The 16,255-nt window shown below is 40.7% G+C and overlaps 1 protein-coding gene and 1 long non-coding RNA gene across 8 annotated transcripts in view; one reads left to right on the plus strand and one right to left on the minus strand.

The window, feature by feature from the left end:
- Positions 1–16,255, plus strand: part of LOC105195795 — a 255,143-nt gene that overhangs the window by 89,496 nt on the left and 149,392 nt on the right. The window lies entirely within an intron of this gene.
- LOC105195834 (homeobox protein homothorax) overlaps positions 92–16,255 on the minus strand; it is a 387,950-nt gene continuing 371,786 nt past the window's right edge. For 3 of the 6 annotated variants that reach the window (XM_039448644.1, XM_026135890.2, XM_026135892.2), the window contains 2 exons: positions 2,362–2,527; positions 92–1,502 (listed from right to left, as the gene is read on the minus strand). In XM_039448644.1, coding sequence (XP_039304578.1) covers positions 2,364–2,527 — 164 coding nt within the window. In that variant the 3' untranslated portion in view covers positions 92–1,502; positions 2,362–2,363. Of the gene's footprint in view, positions 1,533–2,361; positions 2,528–16,255 lie in introns of all 6 variants that reach the window. The other 3 variants (XM_026135893.2, XM_026135894.2, XM_026135891.2) reach the window with 2 other exon arrangements.

Below are 16,255 nucleotides of genomic sequence, written 5' to 3' on the forward strand. Positions count from 1 at the left end.
ACACACACACACACACACACACACACGCACGCACGCACGCACGCACGCACGCACACACACACATTGTTACTCTCATTGATATCTATATCTCTGTTTTTTTTATATCTAAAATCCCACAATACGTTTATTCGTGTATTCTCTCACTCGCGCCACTCCCTCTCTTTCTTCTCAATTTGCGCGGAAATTTTCTTGTGTCTAATACGCGTCAGTAATATACGATAATCGTCCCAGTCCAACTACAACGCTCGACTTATATTACAACCGGGGCCACACGTTCATTTTACTCTCCATTGATTGTGTATGTATATCTATATGTATATATGTATATATGTACACACACGCGCGCGCGCTCCCACACACATACACATACACATATACATATACATATACACACACACACACATATATATATATATATATATATATATATATATATATATATATATATAATATATATAATATATATTTTTCCTTTAATTAGTAAATTCATTTATAATTAATAACTGTACAAATTTTAATGTTTCCTATATATATATGCAATTGAATGGTCGACGCTCGAGTCCGGCACACGCGTCGATGTCATTCGATCTAATTCTCCTCTGTATTTGCATCCGTTTGTTTTATACTTTTAAAACATCTCCCGTGCCATCTAATAATTTTCTTTCTCTTTTCACACATCCTCTGTCTTCCTCTATTTATATTTATTTATAATATATATATATATGTATATATATGTATATATATATATATATATATGTGTGTGTATATATGTATATACATACATATACATATATATATATAGCGCCACTTCTTATTTTTTCTTCGTATGTCTCTCGTACTCTCTATCTTATACCTGTCTTGCGTCGTCTGTGCACTTGAACGTACTCTCTATTCCGTGCGAGCACCGGGTGTATATTTGCCTCTTCTTTTTTAATGTACATGCCCGCTAAATTGCCTATATATCACTTATATTTCATTAATATATTTCGATCGCGACTGTATTAAAATTTAACATTTAAATTCTTCAATCACTACAATATTACACCGCGATATTTGTACAAAGAACAATCACATGAATTTCTTCGCGGCCGCGTCACTTTCGAGACCAAACCGCGACTTCATCCCTTCGTGTCCTTCCTTTCTCGCGTCGCTTCCGCAGCCACTTCGCTTCGCCTCGTAATCGTCCTTCTTTCTTTGACGGTTCTATGGTCTTCTTCTCGTCGGCATCCCGCGGCGTTTCATCTGCCTTGTCCTTTTTCTTTAAAACGGGAACTTTGCTCTTTCATCCTGTTCTTTTGCCTCATCCCTAAGCACCCAAGTGTCACGGATTTCGATGTGCGGCGTAGTAAAAAATCATCGAGATCACTACCATAGTGATCGTCCTGGAGGTCACGGACCATCGTTGTCCTCCGATTCTGATCTACGCCAATTGAAGCACGGTAAATCCGCTTTTCGTGTCGCTAGAACCCTTGTTTCACCATCCATTCCTTTTGCTAGTACTCCTGAAACATCCGAGGTGAGCGATCCTCAGTCTAACGCGAAGATATTATTTCAATAATAAAATCAAAATATATATACAAACATGTTTATAGTTAATAAATTTTGATATTAATACTTTTCTTCGCAAAATTCTCTTTCTCTTAGTTTCTCTGTGAGATCTCTCATATATTGTCATAATGTATGTATGATTGCTTTTATATTAACTGCTATTTTGAAACAGATTATTTAGCCTAATTGGAATGCTAAGTAGTTTAATAAGGACGGAACAGTTTAGCTCAAGTAGAATAATGCATATCGAACGAAGCATTAAAATTTGATTTCTGGATTTGTCATTTCGTATACATAATATTCAGAATTTTTAATGGTAAAATATTTCAGTCTGATAAAAACAAAATCTGCAAAACATAAATTTAATTTTCAAATAGCAGAGACTAAATAAATCCCAGTATTTCATCGTTCTTTACAGAAATCTCCAAATAATAATAATAAATACTCTCTATATTCTTTGGAGTGGAGTCCCACTCTAAAAGTGTGAAAATCCTGCCAGTCTTGATAAAGAGTGGCAGTATTTTCACACTTTTAGAGTGGGATTCCACTTTTTTAGATGAAATTCTACTCTAAAGAATTTAGAGAGTTTAAAGAAACAAGTCAAGTCTTCGTAAAGACAAGTTCAACACTGAATGGATGATTATAATCCTTTTCCACGTAAAAATACCAATTATAATAAATTTGAAAGCTTTGGCCTATAATTGCAATAAGATAAAACAAATATATAAACTAATTCATAAGAACACACATTGTAATCCACGGTGGTATTACTCAAAAACTAATAATCCAAATATCAATATAAAATACACAAACCTTTATAAGTGATGTCCGTAGTACTCTGGATAATGGTACTGATTGTGAAAGGTAGGATCGCCAGGCGGTCGGTGCATCATACTGGCCGCCTGTCCGTCCATCATGTAGCCCATCGTCGCATCCGGACTGTATGCCCCGCTTGGTCCTGCGGACAATGGTGGAAACACTACACATTACTACGGTTAGATCTCTGTTCCGTAATTGGCAGGCGGGTACTGGACAAGCTCGCCGTGACCCCTTCCAAAGTTCTCGAGAAACTCGAGACCTCGATGCCCACTCGATTCTCAGTCTCCTCATGGTAAAGAGGTAGGATGAGGGAGATTGAGAGGAGCATGTATCGGGGACCACGGCGAGCTCTGTGTGATACGATTCACCAAAGTCACGATCGCATTTTTTATTATTTCAAAAATTTGCTTCGAATATTTTCAGCTTGCTCAACCAATTCTCTCGACTCACCTTTGTGTTTAGTATAGTAGAAAAAAAGAAAAAAAAACAGAAAAAGTGCTTTGACTGAGATAATTTTTTGAAAGAAATATTAATAATTTAGAAACATTAAACAATAAAAATAGTTTTACACAAGATATGATACATGTAGTTGTATACATGTGCGTAAGATGTACATACAAAACTTGATAATAATATTACTTTATATACAGTATAATTTAATAATGTTCATAATTTGCTCGTGATATTGGCGACATCGATGTGTGTGTGTGTGTGTGTGTGTGTGTGTGTGAGCGCGTACATCAATGTGTAGTGTATGTCTTTTTTTTAATATTTTTTATATCTACATCAAATTATTGATTAAAAATTTCTTGATATTTTAACGGTTATTATAATTTTTTTAAATAATCAATAGCATCCGGTAACAAGTACCAATGTGAATAAACGCTACAATGGATTCATTTGCGCGCAAATAATCAATCTTGGTTAATTTCAGAAAAATATGAAATGTATCGAGTGCAAGTGAGAATTCAATCTCGCCCGAGCATTTCGATGCAATGTGACGACAACTCTCCTCAGTCCTAAGCGGTAATAGAGCCTCGGAATCCATGGGAGACTCCCCTAGTTTTAATGTCGGTATCTTAATGTATATTGCCACGATAAATCAAGGACACTGATTGCGTCCTACCCTCTATGCCAGTAAACGTTCAACCGAAGCTGATGACACGAGCGAGATGAAGACAGAGAGAATGAGACGGATAAACGAGTGTCGCTGAGATCCAAAACACTGAGGGCTCGCCATTGTGTGAAATGTTTCACTAAGCTTTTCATATGCTAAAATTTTCCTCCCTCAATCTACATCCCTCGATATTATATACAGTTTGGCGTAGTCACCGTAGACTTATCAAGTTTCACGCATTAACTGCATGTAATCTTTCATTGATACGTCGTATAAATATATTGCATTATTGCAATATATTACTAGCTTTGCTAGTTAAACCAGTTCCAGAAAGTCGCAGAAAAGACCGCCGCGCGCCGCCAATTAAGGTTCACCCGTTAGGACCATGCATTCTCACAGATACACGAGGCCAGAGCAGGCAAGAGGCGATCTAGTATATCGCAGTTTCCTACGGTTCGCTGGATTTTCCATCAGCGATTTGTCAAAAAGCAGGAAGCCCGCAATCTCGCTTCCTCCTTTCTTCCCTCGCTTGTCGTACTCTGTCGCCTTTTTCTTCATCTTTTCGTCCCGTCGTCGACGAGTTCTTCTGCCTCGCGAAATACGTCGCCACCGTTTCAAACCAACTCTCCGCGCTTTACTTTGCCAGCGACCAAATCGTAAATCACAATTATTGCGAGTGTCCCCCTTCGTTCGAGCTCTGCCTCTTTCTTCGGTTTCCTTAGGAGTGTTTTTCAACTGCGCGCAACGCTCTCCGATATAGTTCCTCCTTGCTTCCTCAGCAAACACGATCGCTATGGATCTAACAAGATCGATAATGCGAAACACTCTGAATGACATAAATACTTTCGCGGCAATCGCGAAAGCAGCTTCAAAATTGCGAAAATACATTTAGCTAGAAAAATTGTACTCTATGATAACATTTAGTATTTGTTAAAATACAATCAATATTAATATTTTTATATTCCTTTGCATTAAAAAAATATCATTTTCTCTTTGCATCGAAATTTAAATTTTATATAATCATCTAAAATTGTATATATTCATACAAAAATGTTGGTTATGTAAGGAAAAACAGCGGAATAAACAGCTTTTACTATACATAAAATAAAGCAACAATGTTGCAAAGTTTCCAATTTGCGATAAAAGAATCAAATTACTACTCTCGATAGAAAATAATGTGAAAAACAGATTTATCCGAAAGAAATATCGTGCAATACGTCTCGTTTGCGGAACGCTATCTTTCCGATTTAGAATTCACGCAAAACGCAACGCGATGCCGATTTGCTTTCCATTTCTTCAGAGAAAGAAAAATTGAAAGATTATTACAAGGGTAGCACGAGATCTAAACGCTCGCGCCGAACCGCTCCCGAACTGTGGAAACGTCTTGTGCGCGGCATGATGTCGCGTCTCGCGATGTATACGCCGCGTGGAATGTAGCCTCATATTGTAGCTACCACGATATTCCGCTAACGAGGGATGCGCGCTTGTAGTGTGATTAAACCTCGCTATAACGCAGCGGGGCGCCCTGGGATAGCCGAGACGAGCCACAATATGGGAAATTAAGGAATCGCTCTTCTCTTTGCAACGATGTAACACGGGAGAGGCTACGAAGAGAGGTCCGATCGAGATGAGTGGGAACGGAGGGGTAACCCGCGGTGGTGTGCCCGCAAATATTCTTCTCGCAAAGCCGTCCCTTACTATGCCCGCAAATTACAAGTCGTTAAGACTCATGGCGATGCACAGCAAAGTCTTCTTGCATCTTGAAACAAGATACGATTGGATTCGAATAGATCAGATCAATTCGCACGTGATAGGAAAGTTTCTTGCGAGACGGCACAATCAGCGCTATAGATAACGGTTCGATGTATCCACTATGTGAGATTATGTTTTATTCTCGAAAAATTAGATATGCAGATCTAATTTTGTTTAAACGGTTAATAAATATGGCTTTTACGCCTTTATATTTTACAAGAACGAAATAAAAAAACGCTATTGTCTTTGAGTATAATATAATATAATATTTAAAACGTGCAATATTTAAAAATATGAAAAATGATTATATTTATATCAAGAAAAATGCTATATGATTAACCGATCATGTCTTATACAAAATAATAAAAAAAAAAAAGAAATCTACGTCGGATTTATCTCGAGATAAAATCGGAATTTATAAAAGCGTCCCGGGAATTTCCTGTGAATAAATCATGAGTCGCATTGCGGAGGATCAAAGATGAAGATCGCGTAGTCGGATCCACTATATGAAACCTTTGAGCTATCGCCTCGTTACGCTTTAATTAACAAAGGCGAATTATCGCCAGCTATTATCGCCGTCTTAATGGCTGTTCTTACGGTGTTGGGAATCCTCGCGCGGCTCTTCAGAGTCATCCGGGGAATTCGTTGATTCTCCGACGGAGGCTGCAGGACGAAGAACGTTATTTCTGTCCCGGACTAAGCCAAAGTAGAGGGTCAATTCGATGAGGTTAGAGCCCACAGTGCAACGAGACCGCACGACGATAGGAAAAACGTCGCATGGCGTAATGCAATAAAGTTCCCCGGTCGAGGTCGGTTCACCGCTTGTATTTCGGTATCGTGTAAATCCACAAAGCTATCCACCAGCCCCTAGCCGATTCGTCCCCGCCGTAGATATACTTTGAGCTCTATCCCGTCACTGGTAATTTATTTAGATGAATTCGCTGCGAGATGGTTACAAATAAAATATATGTGTGTGTGTGTGTTTTATGTGCGTTAATCGTTAATCGGCTAAATCGTTACAAAAATGTTTTATTCTCTCATCGCCATATAAGACTCAAAATACGTGAGATCAAAATATATAAATTAATTTATTTAAATATGCTTTGTTTTGTCATAAGGTTTATAGTCGTAAAATTTAATTATATTTAATTAAATATTCAGATACACAATTGTATAAATATATTTAAAAGAATAAGAAACAATTTCTAAGAAAAATATCAAGTAATAAAAATTTTATTTTTATCCATGCAGGAAAATTAATTGAATTTTGTAATAATCGAACGAAGCGATAGTTTGAATATTTCTTCAGATTCATTAAAGGCACTATCTCTATAACTGAATAAAATTTATTATCGACTCATTAACTTGCTGTCGTAGCGACCGATGGCAGAAGGGCCTGGAATTGCCTCAAGGTGGATCTAATTAAACTTTCGCGACAGACTCGTTCGAAGCAGTGGAATGTCGAAGTTTGGCCACGAAACGGAACTGCTTCCTTCAAAATAGAAGAAGAAAACAAGCTAGAATCTTAAGGATGAACTACTTTGCAAGAAGATATGTTTTCACGCGTCTTCCAGTGTCGTTGAAATTTATATTAAAGTCTGAAAAATTTTTATGACTTTTTAAAATTATTTAAATACAATGTTAGAATAAACTCTTCCCTCTTCACAACATCAATCGGAAGATGTGAAATTTACAAAATTGAAAAAAAATATATTTGACGACAAAGAAATTAATAGAAAGATTGATAAAGATAGATTGCACAAGAATTTTGCAAAACTAGTTATCTGAAATCCTCTTCAACGAATTCGGCCGCGGAACAGGGGAACAACATTAGTAGTAACTTATGGTTGCGGCCTGGCGTGGATGCCTGGTCCACGTTCATAGTGGTAGGCAGAGGATCAGAGCTGAAGGTACGGAGGCGTGTTGTAAGGTGGTCGGGCTCTCTAGCTGCCACCGATGCTTCCTAGATGAGCGAGGAATCCTTACGGAGGTTAGTGGGTGGTGTTCTCCAACTTAGTTGGCGGCGACACGCCGAGTGTTCACGCCGAGTTTCCGTCCGGAGTTCCATCGGAGTTCAAGCCGAGTTCTCCTTCTCGCCGGAGGTTTCCTGGGTTCGATATAACCCGACCTAACGTTACCGGTAGAGTTTCCAAGAGCTTTCGCGAAGGAGGGTGCTAAAACCGCGAACGGAGGCGGCGGGAGAGCGAGAGAGCAAGAGAGACAGAGGAGAAGAGGGGAGCAAAGTGGCAAGGATGCTTGCGAGGAAGAGAGTGAGGGAAACCATGATAGATATGAGCAGTCTAAGTAACAACCATCAGTTTCCGGAGTTCACCGTGGCCGAGTGCAGTAACGAACTTCCACTCAAGATTTAAAGGAAGCACCCAAGTTCCATCTCATCCCGACGACCCGCTCGGAATTGACGACTTAATTAGCGACCAAGCAAGGAGCGCTAAGTGCTCGACGAAAAGGTCTACGAAGAAGTACTTGGAAGCTGCGACGTACCGGGGCGAAGGATTAGCCGGTTAAACCGGGTCGGACAAATTGTCGGGTTTCACTTTCGCAAGGCTCCGCGTCTCTGACAACTCGCAACGCCTCGCGAATATTTGTGACACTTATTAATTCAATTACACCGATTATGGTGATGTTCGATCAGATATTCTCATTTTCTCTATAATTTTTCCGCGAGCAGCTCAGAGCGCGATCTTTCATATTTCGCAACTGCAGATTCCGATAGTTAGCAACATGGAACGACAACTGATGACGGGAAGAAGATGACGAAGAAGAAGCGATAGGGCAAGCGGGAGGACGATGCGCCAGTCGGAAGTCGGAAATGTGTTCCGGAACCTTCAACAATCCCTCGATGAAACTATTGGTCATCCGCGACGCAATACCGGATACGCCGGATCTAATAACTCATCCGCCCTGCTACTGCCTAGTCTCCTATCCCCCCTCCCCCCTCCTCTCTGTTCATTATTCTCTCTCTCTTTCCCTCTCTCTCTCTCTCTCTCTCTCTCTCTCTTCCTCTCTCTCTCTCTCTCTACTTTTTCTCTTCTTCTTCGCGTTTCTTCTCGCTTCCACGGAATGTTCATTTCGACGGTAATTATAGATAATGTCGTCCAGTCGAAAAATAATATCATATACCGTAGCGTCCTTGTATTGTGACGTAGTAACAATGTATCTGCGCCGATTCGGTGGTTTTACCATTGTTGAAGTCGGCGTGATCGTAAATGCTATGATTAAAACGATAATGGCAACAATTGCGGAAATCGTTTGGCGTTGTTGCGCATCGCTTATTCGGATTTGCGTCGCATTGTCGAAGCGCGTGCCATAATTTACATTATATATTTCTGACGCTGTATCCGTGCACCAACGTCAAATATAATAATAATGACGCAGTACAATAATAGTAATAACGCATACAATTATAAAATACAAAACATGATACATCGCTTAAACTTGGATTTGTGTGGAAATTTGAATTTTATAATTGGTATCGATGCATATTTATTTTGTATACGTAATAAAACATTTTACAAAGAGTAAATACTGGATCACATCCAAATATGATTAGTATAACTATACAAAATGATTAATTTCATCCTGTGTAACATTAAATGACAAACTTGTGTCCGTTTTCACATGCTAGATAATCACAATACCAACGTACATATGTTATTGCTGCAGTCACTGTAGTAAAATTAACCTTGTCAATTCAGTCAATGTTGGGTTGCCGCTGTCAGTAGAACGTCTACCACAATGAAATCTAAAACGCGTTGCTGACGCAAATCCACTGACACGTAAAGCAATCTTGACGCGCCTCGCTGTCCGAATCCGAGTTTTGTTCAGCTCTCTCTCTCTCTCTCTCCCTCTCTCTCTCTCTTCGGAGTCGGAGCCGTGATGCGGCGCGGCGGTGTGATATACGACGCGACGTAATTGCAGAAATTTAATCAATCAGAGATATATCCTTGCGCGAGTAAAAGGTACCTAGAGTAACCTCGGCAAGCCGAGTTAAACCCTCCGGGAGTCTCATTTAAGATAAACCCCGGCCGGCAAAGGAGCGAACGAGAGTGGAAGGCAACGAAATCACCACCACCGATGTTGTCGTTGTCCTCGCCTCGGTTAGATGATAAAACGGTAGGACTACTATCCTAGATTCCTCTACTACCATCTCCTCTACTACTTCTCCAACTCTTATCCTTCTCGTCCTTCTAGCTCTTCAACGTCTTCGTTCTCATTCCTCTGGCTGGTACACTTGGCGAATCGCACGAAAACTCGCCCCCTTTTACCCATTCCACATATCTATACACAGGCATGTGGCTCTGTATACGTACATGAGAATACTTGCGCACAACGCTCGTCGAGGTTCCTCTGCCATCCTCTCGCGACCCTCTCTGATATATAGCCCTTCGGAGGTCGATGACTTCCGCTATTTTTCTTCCGCTGTCTCCAGCAAGCAACTTCCCTTTCCTAACGTCCACCCCGCATGCCCGGCCGTTTTGGTTCTTTCCAACGTTCTCTACTCGCTCTACTCGAATATCCACTAACCGTGCGCGGACATCGATCGGCCCAGCTGCCGCTATCAAGTCCGAGCATATCTCATCCGCGGTAGATTCAGACAATTTTGGCAACGAAAATCAACGCGATCCCGCATACGATTAAAATCTTGCTCGCGCTAGTGTCAGTTGCTTCCCTCGTTGAATCGCAAAATTTACTAATACGTAACATTCATGATCCCGCTTTTTCCCCCTTTTTCTTTTCCTAAATAATTATTTATATGTAAGCTGTTTCAATCGCGAGCATAAAGTTTACAACTTTATTAAATTCAGAAAATGAGAGATTTTTAAAAATAATAGAAAAGTTTAAATCAAACACACAGAAAACAAATTAGTATCAAATCAACCATTCATTGTTTCATATATAAAATCTTTTTGAAAAAATTTATAATTCTTAAACAGACATAATTTGCTAGCATGAAGAAATTTTGTTTCTTCAGGTAAGTAAATTATGTCTGTTTGATATAAGCAAATTCTTTTAAGAAGATTCATATTTTTGCTTGTATATGAAACAATGAATTGTTGATTTGATACTAATTTTTTTGTGTACAGAACGAGAATAATTTGTGATAATTGCCACAACAGCTAATTTGGAAAATGATCAAATTATCGTGCAGTAATCCGTCCTATGATCCAAAAAGGCTCAAAAATTAAAAAAAAAAAAAAACTGCGGCAACTGAGGTGAATATTATGCGCCAGCAGCTGAAAACAGTGCAAACGAGTCGCGCTGAAGTGGTTGGTAATGAATATATAAATCACGATTGTTACACGCTTTTTTCTCGCGCGAGATATTGGCCGATGGATTCAAGAGAGAAAAGAAGAGAACGCGGAACGTACAAAGCGATGAGGGAAGCAAAGAAGCTATTGCATTTATGGATGATCGTCCTTGTGACAGGCCGAAATTAATTTGCTCTACTCTTCGAGTTCGCGGTGGCGTTGGCATATTTTAACCCAGTTCTTTACCTTCAGCCTCCTTCTTCTATGGTGCACCCACACAATCGCGAATTGACATAAATTTCTGTCAGCGATGCACTGTATTGCGCTTCGCTAAATTCATCTGATCTTCTTGATAAAACCTAATGAGTGCTCGTGACTAACTAGCTCTTTAGTTGAGGCAATAAATAATTAATGACCGAATGAAGAAATACAAAGAAGGAGAATGTTTCTCTCAATGTCCATAAATCGTTTAATATTTATTAAGTTACGAAATATAAGAAACGCAACACATTCTTTTTATGGAAATATATATTATCGCGTCTTATACGGTATGTATCATTTAATATTTAGATATTTTAAGTACCCCACTGGCCATAAATTATGGTAATTGGACTTGGTCTACTACGCTGTGCTACGTGCGCTTATTTTGTCGCTATTTGCATCGTTCTATGATCTGTTTCAAGCGAAACATTATTCACGAAAAATCATTAACAGCTATGAAAATATTATATTGAAATTCATATTTATTGGGAAGAATGTAGCAAAATAGAAATTATAGGCTATCATTACTAAACTACGAAATACATCGTATCTATGATTTTGTATCCTCCAAAAGACACGTATCAATTTTTCTAGTTTGTGCGAATTTTGTGATAATAAAGAAAGTTTTAATAAAAATGCATACGTATATGCAAATTATCAATTATAAAACTTTTAGGTCAATAAATCGTCGCTGTTAATGCGATAGTGATAAAAGCAGACAGTAATACGAGACGCCATCATCAAAATTTAATATAAAAGTATTAAATTCGCACCTGTACCCGTACCGCTTTAACGAGGCGGCATGTCGCGTATTGGACTCGCCCAGTCTCCCGCATTGTAGCCTAAAGTCTGATCCGCGGATTATAGGAACTATTCTTAACAGTGTCAATAAACGGAGGTTATGAGAGCCACAAACGTCGAAAGTGTATCTCCTTACGACAGACATAAATAAGCTCCGACGATGGTGGCTGGCTGGTCGTTTAAATGTCGCGGAGGTAACTCCGTTTCGTTTTTCTCTTTTCTCGAATGTGCGCAATATAATCCACCATAAGTAATGATTCTCGTTGGCTTTTTCCAGGTCACAGGTAGAATCGATCTCAAGATCGATATCACACGATGTAATTACTTAGCGTGCCATTCCTTAATAGAACCCCGGCCGCTCGAAGTAGAGATGAAATGCACTTCGCAGACAACTTTATTTCACGGCGCGCGGGCGCGGAACCTTCGGCCGATGGGCGATAAAGATGCTTAATAGCCAGTCAGCTTCGTCAATATATTCCTCTTGCACTGAACTTCCTACCTGTTCTTAAGCGCGCATGAACGAAGAGTAGCCTCCCACGAGTTAAAACGCTCCAACGCGATGCACATTTTATATAACATCCTTTATCAAGCTTGTTACAGCCGCAACCAATGTGGCTGTGTTCGATTGAATAGTCCATCAGCATCGTTAATGCATTGCGCCTCGCAATCTGGCTTTCGCTGCATCGTGCGATTGATTACCGCACTGCATATTCTCACGCGTTTCACGCATGTTTATAAAGCATGTGGAGTTAATGGAAAATCAAGTCTTTTGATTTGAATGAATTTAATGAAGTCGTTTAATTTCATACACTCTTTTAAGAAATTTTTATTTCTAAACGAATGTCTTTTTTTATCAATCCAATTAGAAATTCCAATCGAGTTTTATACATACATTTATCATTCATCTCAGTAACAGTCGCGTGTCTAAACGTGAAACAAAAGATAATTTACTAACTATAATTCCGGGAAATCCTGGTGCACAATTCGCATATTCCCCAATAATTTGAAATCCCGATAAAACTTACTCAACAGACCAACAAGCATCGCGGATGTTTTCACGATACAAATCTTTTTCCTCTTTCGCGTACGATGCTAAAGCAACGAGTCAGCCAGGTTTCTTCCTAGTCGCCATTACCGTGGTAAAGCCTTGATGGCGAAAGTGGTCTAGGGGCAAACGGTCAACGAGACTGGAGATGAGATAGAACAGGCCATTATGGCTACGCCGATAAGATAGGGCCACCCTTCGTGCTACGTGGAAGCTCCAGCCTTCTGGGTATGACTTGATACACCGGACGCGATCCACGCCATGAAAAATCTCGTTGGTGGAATGGAAAGTGTATATGAGACAGAGAGAGAGAGAGAGAGAGAGAGACACAAATTTGAAGAGTGAGGGAGAAAGGACGTTGTCCAGCGCCCTCGAGAACTCAGACCTTATCTTTTCATACCGATCGTGACCGTCCAAGACTTCATTTCCGTGTCCGAGCGATTCCCGCCCTCGTGCCAATTTATATATACCTATGCGTAACGAAATGGACCCTATGCTCGTTTACATAGAATGGATCAAAGTTCGGCAGTTAGGGGAGGCAACTGCGAGTTATTGTTACATTCGACCGAGTATTAACAGCACACGATACTGCGCCGGCAGTTTCTGCCGCTCTGTAATTACACGAATGCAATGGGCTCTACTAAGGACTATTATTGTTACTTTGTAATTGTAATCTTTCGGTTATAACATACTAATATTTTGATAGATTTTATATTTGAATATATCGGATTAGCAGTGAATTAGTATAAATGGAGAAAATGAAAAAAAAAAAACCGAGTACTTTGTCGGATAAAATTGTTACATGACATTTAAAAACATGCATTCTTTTACGTAATAACGTTTCCATATGTGGTTTTGCAGATTTTCATATAACGCACAACAATGTTACAAATACTTGTAACAAAACTATAGTTTCTACTATCAACAATATCTCCTCATTTGCAAGAAAAAGAATTTGATAGGGCTTCCATCGAGCTCCTTCATACGTCGAGCTCAACGAAACGTTGATACGAACGGAACGCAATTTCCTCCGTTAAGCCCGACAGTGTCCTGGTTATGCTCTCCCTACGGTGCTGTACGGTAGCAAATAATAACATTTCTATAAGTCGGTCGTTTGTATTCGACGACTGGCGCGCATGAACCCCATTTCAATTAACGTATGATCTATGTCGTATGAGGACCCGTTCCGGCACCTTTCAAACGTTAGGGCAGTAATGCGTGGGGGATCGGCTCTCTAAGTAACTCTATATCACGTCTACGTGACACGAAACGTAGAAAAAAAAGAGCTCGGCGACGGTCGGTAGGGACACAATGAGGGAAGAAATCGTCTCTACTTGGACCATTCGATCGATCGCGTCCATTCCGCTGCTCCTTTTAGCTCAGACTTTCCTTCGATAGTATAGTCGAGTTTACGTTAAGCGTTAACGAATTAATCGGAGTAATAAATCAAATTTAGTCGTTTAAATTAAATGTTTATAATAAAGTAAAAAATTGTACAGTTGGATAAATAATAATCGAAAGTTTCACGTCTATACTAAAGAACAGATGCAAAAGTATAGAAATTTCGAAAAGTCGACAAGTGTGTTGAAAAATAGTGAAAATTTTCACAAGAAAAACTAGCACAAATAAGCATCGCGATAAAACTGATCGCCCATTTCGGCGGAATCAAATGAGACCTGTCGCGTTCGATTTCGACGCATCAGCGTCGGAGCACCATCGAGCAGTCCACGTCGGCGCCTCCGGTGACATTTTAGGGAATCCACCGTACAATTTCTCTCGATTCTCGACCCCAGAACATCCATTTTATTTAGCGCGCCAGGGTCCACGAGGGACGTGAAACTCGACGGCGCGGCGGAGCATTCTCTTTTTCTTCGTCGGCCGATATCCCATCAGTGCCAGCAGGAACGTTTACAGCGGGCTAGTGTCCAGCTTCGTAAAATCCACCATCCCCCTTCTCTTTTTCGTTCTTTGGAGCGAGGTTAGCCGTATACCGAGTGTTGAGGCGAAAGAGAGCGGGAGCGGGGGGAGGGGGGAGGGGAAGGGACTGGACGACGGAAACAGAGAGATCGCCAATGTGCGAGGATAGACGGAGAAAAGTGGAGGGTGGATGTCTGGACCCACCCCGAGATGGACACAGAGAATCGCCATTACAAATTGACAACCTTGATTGATGGCTCTCGCGGAAGGGACGACGCCGGCCGATCCGGTGGTTGAGCAGAAGAGGAAGGATCACGACGAACAGCGAAGAAGGGAGCGTTAAGGGGAATCAGGGGTTGAAAAAGACCAGGCTACGGGGGGAGTTGGAGTAACCTCGATGTGAGGAAAGTGGGGATAGAGCGGGCCAAGTGAGATGGAGTGGATGCGCTATACGTTGCTTTGGTCTGGCCTAGCTCGTTCCGGAGATTCTGCTCCAAGGGATCTTTGGCAGCCAGATAGCGCGTTCCGCAAACCAACACAGTTATATCCATCGGGATAGGCGGAAAACGGAGGAAAGCGAGGAAACAGAGAGAAAGAGAGAGATGGGATCAAGCGACGTTATCGAAATCGAGCTTTTCGGCGAGTGCGTCTGACTAGATCCGCAAAGTAGAATCCGTTCTTGTGCTATACCACTGGACACGATATTCGATGCGTTTCAATTTAATTTGTAAGATGAAAATATTTTAATATGTACGTCGATGGAGCTATACAATATTTTACAATGCACCGAATATATTATATTGTGTATGTTACTAATTAATTCACTATTCGTATATTTATAGTGGAAAAAATAAAACTGTGTAAAGAAGAAGCTCATTCGACAACTAATCTTGGGAGACAACTTATCGCTAACTTATCTTTCCGAGATAAGCATAGTCATTCGGCAATCCGTGATGGAGCAAGAAGATAAAGGCGGCTGTTGTAAATGACAATCAAGCTTCTGCGAAAACGGCCGACGAGAAGAGGTACGAAATACAGTGAGAAAGACAAGGTAGCGCGAAAGCGATTGAGGAACGACAAAAAAATAGACGACGCAAACGCAACCACTCGCGTTGATCTATGACTATGAATTCTCGCGTCTCATCTTGACCTCCGACTCGACCGGTAGAATGCGACGAATAATAAGCGAAACGACGGACAATTAAGATATCGTCGATGGACACGTCGCGCGCGTCGCAACTGCTTTCCGCGAAGATTCTCTCGTACGCATGTAACGCAATGCGTACGCAAACGCCACGTCGGCTCATAAAGCCGCCAAACGGAGGAGTTGAGTGCGCTTGGATGAGCGATGTTTATTGAGATTATAGCAGAGGCAATTCGTGGGAAGTCGTTTATTGCCGAGAAGGAAGAGGAGGATAACGACGAGGATGGCGAGTCCCGTATACTCGGAAAGAGTAATTACCGCGCCGCGCGGAAACAAGCCGCGACAGAAATCAGTGAATAGATCGGTCATCGTTGTGGCCACCAGTCTTTCGTCGGTAGAGACTAGAGACATATAACAGCCTCGCTGAGCGATTAACCGTACGCGTCGTAATTGGATACTTTATGTCGACTACAAAGGGAAACCGCTTCATCAGTCGTATCGCTGTTTAATTACACATTGCCGTGTTAAATATTGAGTTGGGACTCGATATAGCGCGTTAAAGCACTCGACTCTCTTAAAAT

This window comes from Solenopsis invicta, chromosome 4 (assembly GCF_016802725.1).
Source record: "Solenopsis invicta isolate M01_SB chromosome 4, UNIL_Sinv_3.0, whole genome shotgun sequence".
Lineage (NCBI taxonomy): Eukaryota > Metazoa > Arthropoda > Insecta > Hymenoptera > Formicidae > Solenopsis > Solenopsis invicta.